The 15,748-nt window shown below is 61.7% G+C and overlaps 2 protein-coding genes across 2 annotated transcripts; both read right to left on the bottom strand.

Annotated features, from left to right (window-relative positions):
• Positions 1-2,559: 2,559 nt before the first annotated feature.
• PLICBS_004815 (uncharacterized protein) lies at positions 2,560-4,404 on the bottom strand (the record flags this gene model as incomplete). The annotated part of the gene is made up of 1 exon (XM_018325804.2): positions 2,560-4,404. One exon carries the CDS (start codon positions 4,402-4,404, stop codon positions 2,560-2,562), a length of 1,845 nt encoding a protein of 614 aa, XP_018175556.2.
• Positions 4,405-8,374: 3,970 nt separating this feature from the next.
• On the bottom strand, positions 8,375-9,766 carry PLICBS_004814 (uncharacterized protein; the record flags this gene model as incomplete). Its single annotated transcript, XM_018325806.2, has 1 exon — positions 8,375-9,766. The coding sequence occupies one exon, from the start codon at positions 9,764-9,766 to the stop codon at positions 8,375-8,377; it is 1,392 nt and encodes a 463-aa protein (XP_018175558.2).
• Between the last annotated feature and the right edge of the window lie 5,982 nt (positions 9,767-15,748).

Below are 15,748 nucleotides of genomic sequence, written 5' to 3'. Positions count from 1 at the left end.
ACGCATCGCAACGGCGAACTTGCACGCCGCCGAAGCTGGAGCGCACGAATAACGATCTCATACGCACTTCCGGGACATGGAGGATCGGTTCGGCGTTTGGCTAGGGGACTTGTGCGCGCGTCGCCGAGTCGAGAGGATCAACAAGGACAGACGAAATGTAGGCGGCTCCTCTGATAAAGAGCATTCTTTGTCCGCCACTCCCAACTCCAGCTCTCGACAATACGTCCCCTATTAGCTGGAAGAAGACGGCATTTCTCGCAATAGAAATCGACCGCCAAACATGATCAGCAACGCGGGCGCAGACCGCTACTGCGTGATTGGTGGCAGGCGCCCCAGGACACGGCTACGAGACTGACGACTCATGCTGGGAGGTGAGGGTGGGCGGAGCATCATCTTGCGCTGTGCAACGCCAATGAACGAAGCGCTGTACGCGTTGTCCTACCGGCGGCTCGACGATGTGACTTCTATCAGGCCGAGGAGCTGTCCCTGACTCGAGGCCGCTGAAGGGGGGGGGGCCTCGTCTCTTCCCTGAGACGGCGAGTCTCGCTCAGGGACGGGAGACTGTGCGATATTATTGACCACAACGCAGCTGGAACGGGACCGATTGGTAGCTTGGCATATATGCTTGTCCCCTGACTGCGCCAGCTCCTCGGTTGCCATCGTCAGGGCCCCGTGCCCTCGGCACTGGGCAGCAGAACAACGGCGCAGGTTCGTTGTCGGGAAGCCGCATACATACACAAACGAGAGGCAGCAAGCTCGCACACCGCTGCAACAGACCCTGCGATCCAGTTCCTCGCGGGGTCCGCAAGCTCCAGTTCACCGGAGAGGACGATCCCCATCTGACAATGGCCGCGAAGACCCCCCTCGTGCTTTCCACTGTACGGAAGGCCTCCCCCCCCCGCCTCTTGCTTCTCAGGAAGCGCAATTCAACCGTCTGACTATCCTCTCCGCCCCTGACCGCCCTACCAACGGGCCTGCTAATCGGGAGAAAAATACGCGCGTGCAGTGCAGCGAATTGCAGCGACGTGCATCAAGCGTTTCAATTCGCTCATCTTGAATCCTCTGCGGGCAGACAAATCTGTCCTACCAACAGCCAGCAACAACTACAACAGCACCTTTTACGACTAAATAGCTCCTTTCCTGAGGTTCTCCCACCTTGGGCGCCGCCTCGCTCGCCGTCAGGAGACCCTGCCAACTGGGATAACTACATACTGCAATAATTCCTCTCCTTCCTCAAGCATCACAAAGCAGCAGAGCAGAGATCTGCGCGATCTGCGACATCATCGGCGGCGGCGTCGGCGGCCGCTCTGCTCACGCGTCCAGTCCCGGATCCGAAGTCACTTCTGGTAGAGCCTCACATCTGGCCGAGCGTCACATAAGCGCCGGGTACGAACAACGTTCTGCGCGGCGCGGACGGCCACTCGACTTCTAAGGATGCTACCCCTGTGGACGCTACATCTGTGGCTCCTGAGCGAGAAGGGCATGACTCTGTTCCTGAAGAGGTATCCGGCGAATCGAGCTAGCAAACAGGGCCGGCCCCAACTTGGATGGACATCGACTGGTCGACAGTCGTGTTCGTCGACGTGACCGAGGTTCCTGACTCACCGAGCTGTGTGTCCGGAAGGCACATTGCCGGTACCTACGCTCTTCGACCTACATGGGGGGAGGGGGAGCGGGGAGACGGCCCGTCCGTTCGACAAGCAGCGTCCTTGCGACGGGTCCCCCCTCCCGGGGCGGCGGTTGCCGAGAGAGACGAGATGGGTAGTCGAGAGCAGGCTCAAACTCGAACCGCGGTGATGGAAAAGCAAGTGCCGGGTAAACTTGACAACTGGGATGTTCCCGGGGAGAGAAACGAGGTGACGAGGTGTTTTGATCCATTTCGTCGGTCGGGATTCGAGAGAGCGTGTAGCCGAGCAATGGATCCTGAAGAGGGATCGAATGTTCATTCATGTCTTTTGACGAAACGCCGGTGATGTTACCAGTCTCTAGGATTACTGAGAGTATAAATAACATACAATTCTCCACGAACATGCCCATCATCTTACGGTTCCCTAGCTGGACGACGTCTCTGGGCTGTGAGGGACTCAAATCATTGCGGCGTGGCGGCCAGATCGACAGACAGCTGCACCATGTCATCGGGACGATTGCATGTACGGACGTTATCGAGCCGCCTCAATTCACGAGTGGGAGTTCAGTATCATGAGCGACAAAAGAACCTTTTTTGCCTGTATTCAAATAGTGTTGTTGTGTGTAATATGCGTACATATTAAGCTCCTCCTGTATGAGATTCACCCCCACGTCGTGTACCACTAAGCTCATCCATCTCGGCCCCCCTGGCTTCATCGTCTCCGCCCCCGCGACAAAGAGGTAAGTAAAGGTAAGTAAAAAGACGCTGCGGGTCCGCAGGAGAAGGGATCGAAATGGCATAAGAAAACAAAAGAGGCAAGATAGTAAGTAGTTCACAGTTCGGGACGGGAACGCCCCGGCTAGTACCCCCTCCCGCGGGCCAACCTCGTGATAACACCCCAACGCCTTTCCACCAGGGTCTCCCAACTCCTATTAAAAGGCAAATCCTTGCTCTAGCAACTTGTCAACGTCACCGCCGGCTGCAGCGACGGCTTTGAGTGCGGCTTCGCTGAGGCGCCTCCGCCGGTCTTGGGCCTCCTTTTCGCGCCGGGCCTTGGTCTTGGAGCTGCCGCTCGGCGCGACGCCCGTCATCAGGAGTGACCCATCGTTGGGCGTAAAGTTGACGAAGCCAACGCCGCCGCCGCCGCCGCCACCGCCAAGATCGTCACCACCAAGTGAGATGCTCACCGACCCGCCGCTAACGTCGCGGGACCGGCGCTTGCGGACGCTGCATGGCGTGCCTGGCATGCTACCTGGTAACCGGCCAGAGGTGCTGCGCGACGAGGAAATGGAGGCCCCCGAGCTGTGTCGTGAGCGAGGTACGTTGGAGGGCTGGCCGGGCGATGGTGACGCAGAGGGGGCGCGCTGCTTGCGCATTGGCGAGCAGGACATGTGCCTGGCCCCCGACGACTTGGCGCGGGGCGGCCGATGCGGCCGGTCGGTCGCCGGGGCCTTTGGTGGGGCCGGCGGCGGGGGCAGATGCGTCGGGCCGTTGACGCTCAGGTCGGTGACGACGGTGGGTTGCCCTGGTCGAGGCTGCGGCATGTGGATCATGAGACCGGCGGCGCCAGTGTCAGCCATCGGCGCGTACTCGTATGGCATCCCCATGTGTTGTGCGTGGCTGTTGAGGTTGACGCTCGTGTTGCGGTGATGGCTCGCCATGTCTCCGTTGACCGGGGCGCCCTGCGACATCATGCCCATGTCCCACCAGCCAGGCTCCTGCCCGGTGGTGATGTACTCGCCTCCGGCGCCATTCCACTGGTCTGGCGTCATGACTTGTTGTTGGTGGTGCTGCCAGGCAGAGCCCGACGGGACGTGGACGCCAGCGGGGTCCGGGAATTGCCCAGGCTCGCTTTTGACGCCCGGCGACTCGATGGGCGTGTTGATGCCGGACTGGCCATAGTACTGCATCGAGGCTGCCGCCGGCAGCGGAGGAGGGTTGTTTTCGCTGAATGGGTCGTCGCAGAAGCCGTGTATGAACTGGGCGCTTGCCGCGTTCTGGTGCTGCTGCTGCTGGGTTGGGGGCGAGTGAGATGTGTTGCCGTGCGTGACGGTGCGCGTCCGCCCGCGTCGTTGCTTTGGGGGCTTGAGAGGTTGAGGCTGCTCTTCTGGCTCCGGCGAGCCAGTCCTCTGGATGGGCGCCGGCTTTCTCGTCTTTCGCAAGTTGGTCGCCTTGCGAATCGTTGACGAGAGCGCCTCGACGAACTTCTTGGGCTTGCGGGCCGCCGTGTTGGGCGGCGTGGGCGATGCTGGATCCGACACGGCTGATCCCTTTTGCGGCGAGTGGAGCGAGATGCTCTCGAGTCGGGTGAGATCCGTCTCCGACATGGAGCCGCGGCCGAGGTACTCGAATTGCTGGGATAGGTGAGACTCTGCGCCGATGGCGAGGTCTTTGGGATCAATTTCATGGCTTACAGACGAGGCAGCCGGCCCCATGTGAGAGCTGTTGGAGAGGAAATCCAGCTCGTCCGAGGTCGATACGCCTGACGAGCCGGTGCTCTCAGACATGTGGTTGTGAGGGAGATGGGCCTCCCCCGTGAGGAAGACGGACTCGGGCCCGCCGGCCAAGGCCGCGGTCATGGCATGGGCGTGGAAGGCATCGCCGGCGCTTGTGGTGACGGGGCCGTCGTGGTCCAGGTCGACAAACTGGCCGAAAAAGTCGCTCTGCATGTCGGCGGCCCCTTCCAAGTCCTGCCAGTAGAAGCCAGAATCCCTATTATTATTATTGCTGCTGTTTTCGACGGCGTCCGCCCGGTAGGGCATCGTCCAGGAGGCCATCCCGTGGTATTGGGGTTGGCCCTGGGTCTGGTGTTGTTCACCCACTCGAGGCGCCCGTGTAAGTCGAGAGAGCCAGGGAAGCCTCAGACCATGCAGGCGAACGGGCGAGTAGATCAACGCAGAGTCGCAACGGGACACAGCCAGACAGGACAGGACAGCCGGCGCTCAGTGATGAAGGGCGTAGAAGCAGGCGGCGGGATGGGAGAGATGGGTTAAGAAAGGGTGGCGAAGGAAAAGGTCAGCGAGCGAGGAAAGGGCCCCGTCATAGTCGACGAGATGTGGATGCAACAAAACCTTGGGCCGGGCATATAACCAGCAGTTGAGGGCTTGGGGCCGTGGGAACAGGTACCCATCCACACCCGTACATAGCAACGGGCAGCAGGCAACGGGCAACGGGCAACCAGCAACCGGTGGATGGGCCGCTGGGACAATGTGTGTTATTCGGCGGACGGGGTGGAGGAATGCACGGGGTTACCTATGCCCACACATTCCATCGGGCAAGCCTTTGCCGTCTCTGGCTATTATCCCAACCGACCCTCGGCGGCGCCCAGAGCACCGGCCGACCCACTTGCGGGGGCCAGCGCGCGCAATCAGACAAGCCGGCAGCGTTAAGCATCTCGTCCCGGATGCGAAGGGCCAAGGGGAGGCCGGCCGTGGGGGAGGGGCGGAAGGCAACATGTGCGTGATGGCAAAGGCAAAGAGGCCTACGGATGGAGTATGGCGGGCTTCACTTCAGGGTGTGTAGGTCGGAGTGGGTACCTAGTATCCTTGCGAAAGCGTAAGTAAGTGAGTAGGCACAAAGTAGCCTGCGACAAGCGACCGCCCGAGGCCGACGGGAGGCGAAAGGGGACTGGAGCCAAACCTTACAGCCCAACCGCCGTGTTAGTCAAGCCGCACATCATCGCCAGCCCGCCCTGGCACGATAAGTTTAACCACGGGCGGCGAGTGGGCCGGGCCAGGTGCCGTGCGGCGCTGCGCCGTGATGCACCGAGGCGTGCCTTGCCCTGCGCGAAGGCGCCTCTGGCGAGCGACAGAGCCCGGCAAAAATAGCCATGAAACGGGCGACATGTCGATGCGTCGTCGTGTGGGTTGCGGCTCCGTGGGCTGCCCGGGGCCTCCAACTGCCTGTTAGTCGACATGAGGTCCTGCAAGTGAGTCTGCTGTGTTGGTGGCAGACAAACCAGCGCCGCGCGCACCCGCCTCTCCACTTCCCGCTGCGGGTGGTCCCATCCCTTTGACAGAGGAGCTTGGACAAACCTTTGCGCTTTGCCATCCACCAACGGCCGCCGTGCCCTCCGGTCATGGCTGCGTTAGCAGCCACAACCCCAACGGTTCTGTGTTGCGGATGGTGCTGCCCTTTGCAGACAAACGAAGCATCGCAGGTGACGAAGTCGAGCTCTGCTGTGTGACCCAATGTCAACGCTCCCAGGGCGAAGCTCTCTGTGCCCCGTACTTCCCTCACAGCGTGGAGCACCAGCGCCAACTGCACTCGGCGTGGCGCCGCTGTCAAGCGCACATCTGCTCGTCAATGTCTTGGCCAACAACACCACTCATCAGCGCCCCGGGCCTCGAGACGCTCAATGCACAGGCGCAGCAGACGCAGCTCTGCGTAGCGTGGGCAGGGACGGCCTGCAGGCGTTTCCTGTTCCTGAATCCTCAACCTGCAAAGGTCCACATGTTTCAGCCCAAGAATGCCGATTGCCAAGTCAACGGGAGAACCATGCCCCACGAGCCGGGGAACAAAGGGCAGACGCAGGAACATTGTCATTAATGCATTAATATCCCGAGCCCGGTCGGCGCGTGATTGGCGACCTGGATCAGCGGCACATCTCGTGGCGGCTTTGTCTCTCTCTTTCTCGATTGACAGGCTCCCCAATCGGCTAGAATTCTCCGTCGAGGAGGTGTGCCGCGTTGTGCCTTGGCGTTGCGCCAGAGCGTCGCCGCGTGCCGACGACAGCGACCGGCTCGTCGACCTCGTTGGCGTCGATGGCGCAACCCAGCTGAACTGCTTGCCTCGTTTTGGGGGAAGGTGGGTGCGCCTGTGTTGTGTTGATATCGAGGGATGCGCCTGCTCACCGGTTGAGGCCAGCCGTGTTGGTGGTTGAACAGATGGAGTAGATGGTACCTCGCAGAAGGAGGACCCGATGCAAGGCACAATCACGATGGCTGCCGCTGCGCCGCAGAGTAAAGCGACGGCTGAGTCGAGTAGTCGAGCAGTGGAGGGTGAGGTGAGCGCAAGGGACCGCGGTGCGACACGTGGAGGTCTGCCTCGACCGTTCGTTGCCTTGTGGCCTTGCCTACGCAGCTGCCTCAGGTACTGTCTACACTTGCATCGTACCTGCCTCACATACGGGTTGCAAAGGAAGGAACCGCTACTTCAGTGTCACGTAGGGAAGGTACGTGCTTGGCGTGCCGTCGTACCTTACAGGGCGCAGCTGTCAGGGCTTCACGCAAGGGGGCCGGCAGCGGATGCCACGCAATGGGGGGGCCCCTGACCGCATGCACGAGGACACCAACGACGGGTCGCACAAAAGGGACAAACGACGCATCGCCATCAGCATCATGGGCCACGACCTGCATGGCGCAACCCCATCAAAGGGTCCTGGGAGCCCCATGGAGCCCCCGCCCCCATGTTCCCGTAACCCTCTCGACTGACTGACTCCTCTTGCCGATGGCATCCATCGCCTCATGACTCTCAACGCCCCGTGAGCCACGAGAGGGATCGAGGAGCAAGAGAACGACCACCGCCATGTATCAAGCCCACGCCGCCCTCGCCGCCGCCGCCGCCCCTCTTCGTACGACCAAAAAGGCCGATCGACTCGAGCCTGGAGCGCCCAGCCGGCCCAACGGCCCTGGCCAAGCCAAGCCAACCTCGTACGACTGCCGCCCGCTTCTACAAAGGAGCTCCTCACGACTGACTGTTTCGCGCGCGCAATGCCCACTGCCACATGGGGGCTGCGGCGACGGGCGCTCCCTCTCTCGCGATGACGGGACAGAAGACGAACGGGGCGACCGGACCCCACGACAGCACACGAGACCTTCACGTGGACGTAGACTTGTGGCAGGCGGTCCTTCTTGCCCGTCCGCCACGGAACCTGCACTGCGTGAAGAAGCGCAACTCATCGCGTGAACTAGACGGTGCGGAATGTCGCCGCCTGAAAGGGTCCCGTGGGCTCCAGCCGCCGGCGCGACCCTCCACAGCGCCCCACGGCGCGACCACCTAAGGGCAAGGGGAGGAGCAGGCACTGCGAAGGCCGAAGCAACGGGCGGCAAGGCAAACAAGGGCAAATGGCACCATCGCGACGGGGATCATGTCAATCGGACGCCACGGGTTAGTCCAAACCCGGCTGCTTCTGGAAATGCCGACAAGGCAGAGTGGAGCTCCCTTTCGGATACCGCGATGGGGATAAAGGCTTCTTTCTGGCCATTGTGTTCCGCAAAAGTCCACCCTCCACCAGTCCCGTGGCTAAATGTACACGCACATACAACAAACAATGCCCTCCCTTGGCCGGGCACATCGTGAACCTTCACATTGGCTAGTCCCCCTTCCCCTCTCCGTCCTGACAAATCCCCGTCCCGTGCGCCCGAGGCCGCAACTGGAAGGACAACCACGCCCAGTCCAGTCTGTGCCGTGCGGCCACCCCGATTCCGAGTCTCCGTCGTACGAAAAGACCAGAACGACCGCAAGGCCACGAGCCGCTTTCTCCCGGTCTCCGGCCGGCTCTGGCCAGAGTACCCTTCTGGCACGAGTCTCGCCCAGCTCGAGTCCGGACCGGCCGTGGAGGGTCGACGCCAACGACAAGGGATGCCAGATCCACGCAAAACACCAAACGCCGGGTATAGTAATCTCGTATCCAAGTCCCCATGCCGAACAAAGAAAAAGACGCCTAGTCATGCGGCAAGGCCGAGCAAGGGTCGATGGTTGGGCTCTCATTACCCCTCATGCTGTACATAGTTGTGGCAATAAATGTTAATGAACGCGGTCGTAAGCCAGATGACGCTCTGCGCTGCCGTTGTCCATTGGGGAGGCCGGACCCTCTTCGGTGGGATATGGTAAAGGCAAATCGGGGCCATCGATGATCGATGTGGGAATCGTTGACGAAGCTCGTGATCTCGCCTCATGCTTCCTCTGCCGTCTCCTCCGCATCCGCGCCGACTTCTGCACGACGACAGTGCATTGCATAGCCGCTTCGGACGATCTCTTGAAGCGCAGTACACCATTATTTTGGACCAGCCTTGACGGTCCCGCGAGCGACGAACCTCCCTCGTTCAGCCACGACAACTCATCCGCGCCGTCACAAAAACCTTCGTCAGCTTCGAGATCAGGTAGCGTGGCGCCGTGTTTCGGGTCGATTTCGATCGGTGGATAGTCTCGCCAGGTGCCTGGCAGTGGGCGCATGACGAGTGCCTCGAGGGACCTGATGGGCTTCCGTGATGGGACAGCGGGTTCAATAGCTTCTATCGAGTCGGCAACATTTATGCTGCTGCGAGGAAGAAGATGCCCCAAATCCTCCGCCCGGGGGAGACGAGAATGCGCTGTCTTGCGTTGTGGAAGAAGAGGCTCGATAGGGTCGAAAGCCTCGATGGGATTAAGAGTGCCGACGGCCTTGAGAGCCTCGATGGAATCAAGGGCGCCGATGGGTTTGAGAGCCTCATTGGGGTCGAGAGCCTCGATGGCTTTATCTGCATTGGTCCGAGTTGAGGGAAGTGAGTCAGGCTCAATCGGCTTCATGGCGAGATCCACCGTTGGGCGTGATGAGAATTCCAAAGGTTGAATAGGCTCAGGAAGAGGCTCAGTCGGTTTAGTAGCAAGATCCCCTCCACGTCTGGCGGATGACATTTGGCGGCGCGATAGCATCCGTCGCCGCCTCATCATCTCGACGCTGCGAGGCACCGGCAACTGAAGAGGCTCAAAAAGGTCGGCCTCCACGGGATCGATATCCATGGCCGTGTCCGTGTCCCCCGGCTCAAGGCCTTGCATGCTGTCCGTGAGGGGCGTTGCCGTGGGTGCCGCGGGTTTACACTCTGACGAATCCTGGCCCTGATCTCGGCGGGTTATCAAGGTTTGCTGGCTCAATTTCCGGGCGAGCGACTCCATGGGCTGCTGAGAGGCCATCACGGGAGCGGAGCCGTCGTTGCGGTAAGGATGCTGGTGCCGGATGTGGTTTCGTCGACGGCGTACCCGGAGAGGCGTCGGGGTCATGGGCCTCGACGGAGCGCATTCCAACTCGGACGCTGTCAAAGGCGGTGGGGGCACCTCATCTACGACGGCGGGCTTCGGTGCCGACGACGACATCGCGGGTTGCGGTGCTGGTGGCTCCGACATGGGGGGCTCGTAGAGCCATGAGTCTGGGACATCCATGGTGAGGCTCGCATCGAGGGCGCGGCCGGCTGTTGAGTCGCCCTCGCCCTCGACCTCGATCTCAACCTCTCCCGTCTTCCGTGTCAGCACCGACAGCGGGCCCCGAGTTGACGGCTCATTAGTCAAGTCTCGACGATGTGCGGAAGCCGTGATAGGGCGTCGTCGTGGACAGCTCTGTCGATGGGTGCAATTCGCAACACTGCTCCGATACCCCTCGTTCAAGGCTGCTGTGCTGGGCGGGTGGTGATGGTGACGATGATGATGATGAAAGAAAGAGTGAGTGCATGAACGAAATGCACCTCAGCCGTCCGAGAAGACGGACGGGCACACACTTGCACTGCACGGCACAGTGGGAAGGAGAGGAGAAGCGAGACAGAAGGGCTGGGCCGGGGTGTCGGGGCGGCGGGCGGGCAGCCAGTAATGAGGGCATACACGGGCGCTAGGCCCAGGAAACGGGCGGTGCGTAGGGGTGCCTTGGGGGTGAGGTGTTGCGGCGCCGCCTTTTCCCAGCGGACCGGCTAGCGTTTGCCAGAAGGGGCGCCCGCTAGCGATCCCAAGTGGCCCACGCCTGCAGGATCGCCTTCTTCTCTCGGGGACAGGCAACACAGGGCAAGGTTTCCGGCGCCGCTCCAGCTGGCCGGCACGGGTGTGCCTTGGGGCGGCCACGGGGGAGGAGGTAGGTAGGTACCTGTAGGCGCTGAGGTGGCTGCTGTCCTCCCCAAGTACCCGCACCCGACCCGACCACGGGGGCGCTCAGCCAGCCAGCCAGGGGGGGTGTGGTGGGAAGATGGGGCGGGGCCGCAGCGGCCGGGGGTGCGAGAAGCACAGGCCCGGGAAGGCATCTGTCGGGGGGAGCTGGAGGCGCCAGTGGCCCAGCGGCCAGTGAGGTGTCAAAGACGGGCAGCGTTCGTGGCCGCCCGTGTGAGCACTTGGAGAATGAATCGGGCTCCAAGTCGACTCGGGGGCTCCTGGTTTGCTACCGACGACTCGGAGCGCCGAGGCCATCCCGTCATCTCATCTGGGTCATGCACTGTGCGTGCATGGCCCGGCATGTCGTGTCAGGCCATGCCATGTCATGTCACGCCCGGATGCCATGGCAATGGCAATGGCAATGGCAATGGCCTGTCGGCTGCGCGGCCGCCGCGGCGCGTCGCGCAGGGACCAGCCCGCGATGCGATGGCGTCCAGCAGCGGTCGCAATGCGAGAGAGGATGGCTCGGGGAGCGTGCTGCACTGCTGCCGTGTTTCGCCAGGCCCCCGGGCATGGCACGACAGCAGCAAGCCTTCGCGTGCGTGTGTCGATGACCCAGCTCCCTGCAGCGTGTACCTTTAGTTAGGGCAACCGCGCGCGAAAAGGACACTACGAGCGGTAGAGGCATAGCACCAGGCACGGGGCAGCGTGGCCCGACTCCCTCGCGAGATGATGAACGGCCGGGAGGGGCTAGCAGTAATGGTTAGCTAGCTGCCGCCTGGGTCGCCCGAGACTTGGGGGCACTGGCAGTTGCCGGACACAGAGAAACATGCAGGCCTGTTGCGTAAATCTGTCTACGGTCTGAAAGGTGTCAAGCGCCAGAGCGAGCACGCGTGACAGACATTTTTTCGCGGAGAGAGCCTCAATACGAAAAATCGAGGCTGACGACGGATACAGATGGGCAGACAGCTGCACGTCGTTGCATGCACGCCGGGTGAGGCTTCTCACGCGCCGCCCACGCCCCCAGCAACGACGACGATGATCACCGAAACGGACAAGCAGGACAAGAAGGTCCGCTCCGCTCCGCAAAGTTCTTTTCAGCCGCAGGCCAAGCCAGCAAGCTGTCAGACTCGCTTCCCTTCATCATGGTCGGGCAGCAGTACCTAGCCCCCATGCCCCCATGCCGCCATTAGTGAACTCGTCGGGGACAGCTTGCATGTGGATGCGGATACCTTCCTTTTTTTTTCTTTTCCCCTCTGTGCGTCGCGCGGCCCTCTCCCGTCACTACTCCGTAGCGGGCTGTTGAAGGGGCTCATCAATTGCCTCTCCTGGCAGGGGCGAGGCATTGCTTCTTGCCACATCGATCCGTGGGATGTCGCGGGCTGCTGCACCCCTGCGCCTGGTCTCCCGTCGCCGGCAGCAAGGGGAAAAGGCGAGAGGAACTTCAGGCTCTTTTCTGGTTCACCCTCTGCCGAATGGGGACTGACACCCGGGCGCCAGTGATGAAAGTCCGCAGCGCGCCGCAGCGCAGTGCGGTGCCTTTCTGCTTGGGGTATCATATCCCTGCCCGGGGCGCGCGCGCCCAGCTTTCCATCCGGGGACCTCTAGGGCTTGGTCCAGTCCGCTGCCAGCTTCGCCCTTTCGACTCACCACGCCAGTGATCTGCTAGCCCAGGAAGTCAGTCAGGACACGGCAGGGGTCCGTCCAGACGAAGGTAGGTCGGTTCGTCGAAAGCGAAGACGACGAACGAACGAAACGAACGAAGCGTTCAGGCAGAACGACCGACCGACCACCTGGGAAAATGTGCTGCTAGTGTGGTTTCTCGTCACCTATCACATCCGCCATGCGTCACCTCCGTCTTGTGGCTGCTTGCCCTGCCCTGTCCTGCATCCATGCCCTCTCCCCCAGCAAATGCTGAGGACCGTTTCTTGCAAAACACGGAAACGGGGCCGCTGTGGGCTCCCGCCGCCAATGACACACGGCCCGCGCACGTGCTCGGCTGCAGAAGCGTCCGGTGCGGCGCCCGCGCTTGTGAGTTTGAATCGGGATGGCAGGGCACGTCTTGTGCGAGCTCGAGCGGCGCTCATCACCAGGACATCAAGGATGAGAGAGAAACGCTGCCCACCGACCGCAGACGACGCAGACGAACTGCAGTGCAGTGCTGTATGTACTGTCATGTTTTGCCCGCACATACGTATGTACGCATGTAGGTTGGTATAATAACGTTACATGGGGTGTACGGGGTGTATTCATGTACGGATGGGCCCATTATGTACGTGTGTCTGTCTGGTCCGTCCAACCCAACAGACAAAAAGACGGCAAGTAGATGGGCATCCCGGCTTGTGACGACGACCCGCGTCCGCGTTGGCGGTACTCGACAGCCAACAGCGTGGCAATCGCACACCCTCTCTGCGGAGGAGAACGCCTCGCCGTGAGTGGTTCGAGTCGATACCGAGGGTTGGGAAAGAAAAAAAGGACTATCCTTGTCTGGGGAGGAGCGAAGTAAATGAGTCGCTGCGTGCGCGCAATGGCTCTCTTGCCTGCGTGGGTGGAAGAGCTGCAGATGGCCACGCAGCACACCAGGGCTTGACGGGAGAAGGTACAGTAACTACGTTGGTACGCAGGATGCGTCTCCTCCCACGGACTGAGAACGAAGGCGTCGAAGCAAGCAAGCAAGAGTAGAGCATTCAACGGCTCTCCAGGTTACTGCATTCAACGATTGACATCGTATAGACATCTGTAGCGCCTTCACCGATAACCATCGTCTCTCAAGCGCGCCCGCGCCCGCGAGGCGAAGAATTAGAATAAGAAGATCAAAGGTCCCCCAACTGCCGCGCCATCTGTCCCCTCGGCCAGACTGCCTTTCTCTCCTCCTCTCTGCCTGCCTACATAGTACTGTCCGACATTTCGCCTGCGCTGCGGCGGGCGAGATTGACCCGACGGCAAGCAGTGGCCGCATGCCGCGCCCTTCATCAGCCCGCCAACCCGTCAGCGCGTCTCGCCCAGCGGCGCAAGCTTCCCCCCATCCCCCCGACTCGGCGGCGGCAGCTGGTGACTGACTGACTGACTGGCTCGCTGACTGACTGCCCAGGTGGAGGACGGGCACGATGGGCGAGCCCGACACCACGGGACAAGGACGGGCAGGCCCATGGAAACAAGGCGGGTCTTCTTCCCCCCTACCCTTCCCTCCACTCCACTCCACTCCACTACCCTTCCCTCCCGACGCCTGTCAGACTTCGGACCCGCGGGTGATTGATTGATTTGCTGCTAGTCCCGCCTACCCCCCGGGGGGCGTGGAGGAAAGGAGAGTGGGCGGGCGACAGGCAGGACGAGAGAAGAAAGGGAGAAGCACCGACGGGCTCACGCAAATAGCAGCGCCCAGAACTAGGTAGCTCCACCCTTTCCGTCCACCCGCCGTGTGGGCTCCATCCATTCATCCAGACCGATGCCATGCCATGCCTCTCCCGGCGACACAGACGCGCACACAGCACAATGGGGGGATCCTCCACGCACTGAATGATTGGTGGGAATGCGCGGGCGTAGAGAAGCACCTTGATTAAGGTTCCCTTGGCTGAGAGTCAAATGGGCCGCCGCCGCGGGAAGATGGCCCAGCCATGGTCGCACGCACGCCGCTCCAGAACAAAAGGGTCTGGTCGGTGGTGGTGGTTCTTCTGCGTAACGGCGGCGTTTTGCCTCGTCTGCTCCGGGCCGTGTCAGTACAATTCCCTACCAAGGTTGTGTTAGTCGCCAGTCAGCCATCGGACGACTGGGCTTGTGGTGCCATGCCCGGGCACAGTGATGATGCTCCTGCTGCCACACTGCTGAGCATTTCCAGCTGTGGTTTCTGTCGCCCCCGTCTTCCCGACGCCGCCGCCGCCGCCGCCGCCGCCACAGACACACCTGTGCAACCCGACCTGTCGCCGGGCCACCTTCCGAGAACGCGGCGCACCCGAGCACCAATGCCCCCCATCTGAAGCCTTGTACCACCTCCTCATCTGTACAGATTGAAGTGCGAAGTACCGACCTACGTATGTGCTCCGTACCACCTCCAATCCCCTCGACGAGACGAGGCTTCGTCCCGTCCGGATGCGCTGGCCGGCAGTGAACTGCCAGGCGCCCGCGAGATCGACACGCAGAGGCCCTCTGTACTCCGTTGTCGCACGCAGGCACAGCAGCACATGCACCTACTATTCAAGCGTCAAGCATGGCCCCCATAATCTTGCGGATGGGCGCCGAGTCCGTGGCACGGATCGTTGGCGCACCCCATCCTCGCACTTGTCCTCTTCGTGAAACAATGGGGGGGCACAGCCAGACGGCGCTCTGCGCGCGACGGCCCCCCGTCGGGGCTCATAACGATATCGCGCGCTGGTCTGATTGATCGCTTGGCCTGTCGTCCGCACGGGTGCAGCACTGTACTCGTACAATAGCCAGCCAGTCCAGGACAGTCCAGTACCGTACAGTACACACGTCCAGGGCAGGGAAAAAACCCGCTCGCTCGATCGTGCGGGAACCTGTTGCCTCGAACGTGGCTTTCATCAATGGGTCGTACGTGCAGTTGGTGTGGATCGTGTCAGCCCGCCACCCCCGGCCCAGATCTCGGTGTTAAGCATCGGCTTCCCGTCGCCCTTTTTGCTCTGTTCTGGCGGGAAACCGCCCCCAAGTCGGGCAGGCGGCCGACGGCGGTTCATGCACTCCAGCCGAAGCCGAGTAGGATCCTGCTCATCACGGGCAAGGGGGGCGCGGGCGGGTGACCGACCGAGATTCCTGTGACGATTCGCAGCAAGAAACGAAAGGAATCTGCTGTGCTCAGCCGCCGCCGCCGCGTTACCGTACCGGGCGCGCGGGATCCGGAGCTGTGTCTCTGTCTGTCGCCAGATGCTACGATGCGCGGCACACACATCGCTGCCGCCCCACTGACTGCCAAGAAAGCAAGGGCTTCTGCGGATGTAACTGCTTGCAGGTTGACACTTGGACGGCGTGAAATGGCCCGCTCCGGCGTCTCGAGTGATTGCTTCTGCACTGTGGCCCAGCAGGAGCTTATCTGGTGGTCGCTGCAGGCACCGCGGGAGTCTGTGGCATCGGGACCCGTCGAAGCGGGCAAATGCACATGGTTCAGGGAACCTGCCGAGGGATTCGGCGGCTGCCCCTGGATCAGCCATCAGTGATCGCCTGCGTTTGGCTTGCTTCCGAACGTGGAACCAGCGAAGCCATGCATAAGTGCGCTGGTATCGGCTGGGGTGTCGTCACTTCGGCTCCAGCAGCAATAGCCACGGATCACACTGTCGTTTGACA

This window comes from Purpureocillium lilacinum, assembly GCF_023168085.1.
Source record: "Purpureocillium lilacinum CBS 284.36 DNA, scaffold_3, whole genome shotgun sequence".
Classification (NCBI taxonomy): Eukaryota; Fungi; Ascomycota; class Sordariomycetes; order Hypocreales; family Ophiocordycipitaceae; genus Purpureocillium; species Purpureocillium lilacinum.
The sequence above is the reverse complement of the archived record's forward strand: the minus strand, read 5'-3'. Positions and strand labels throughout refer to the sequence as shown.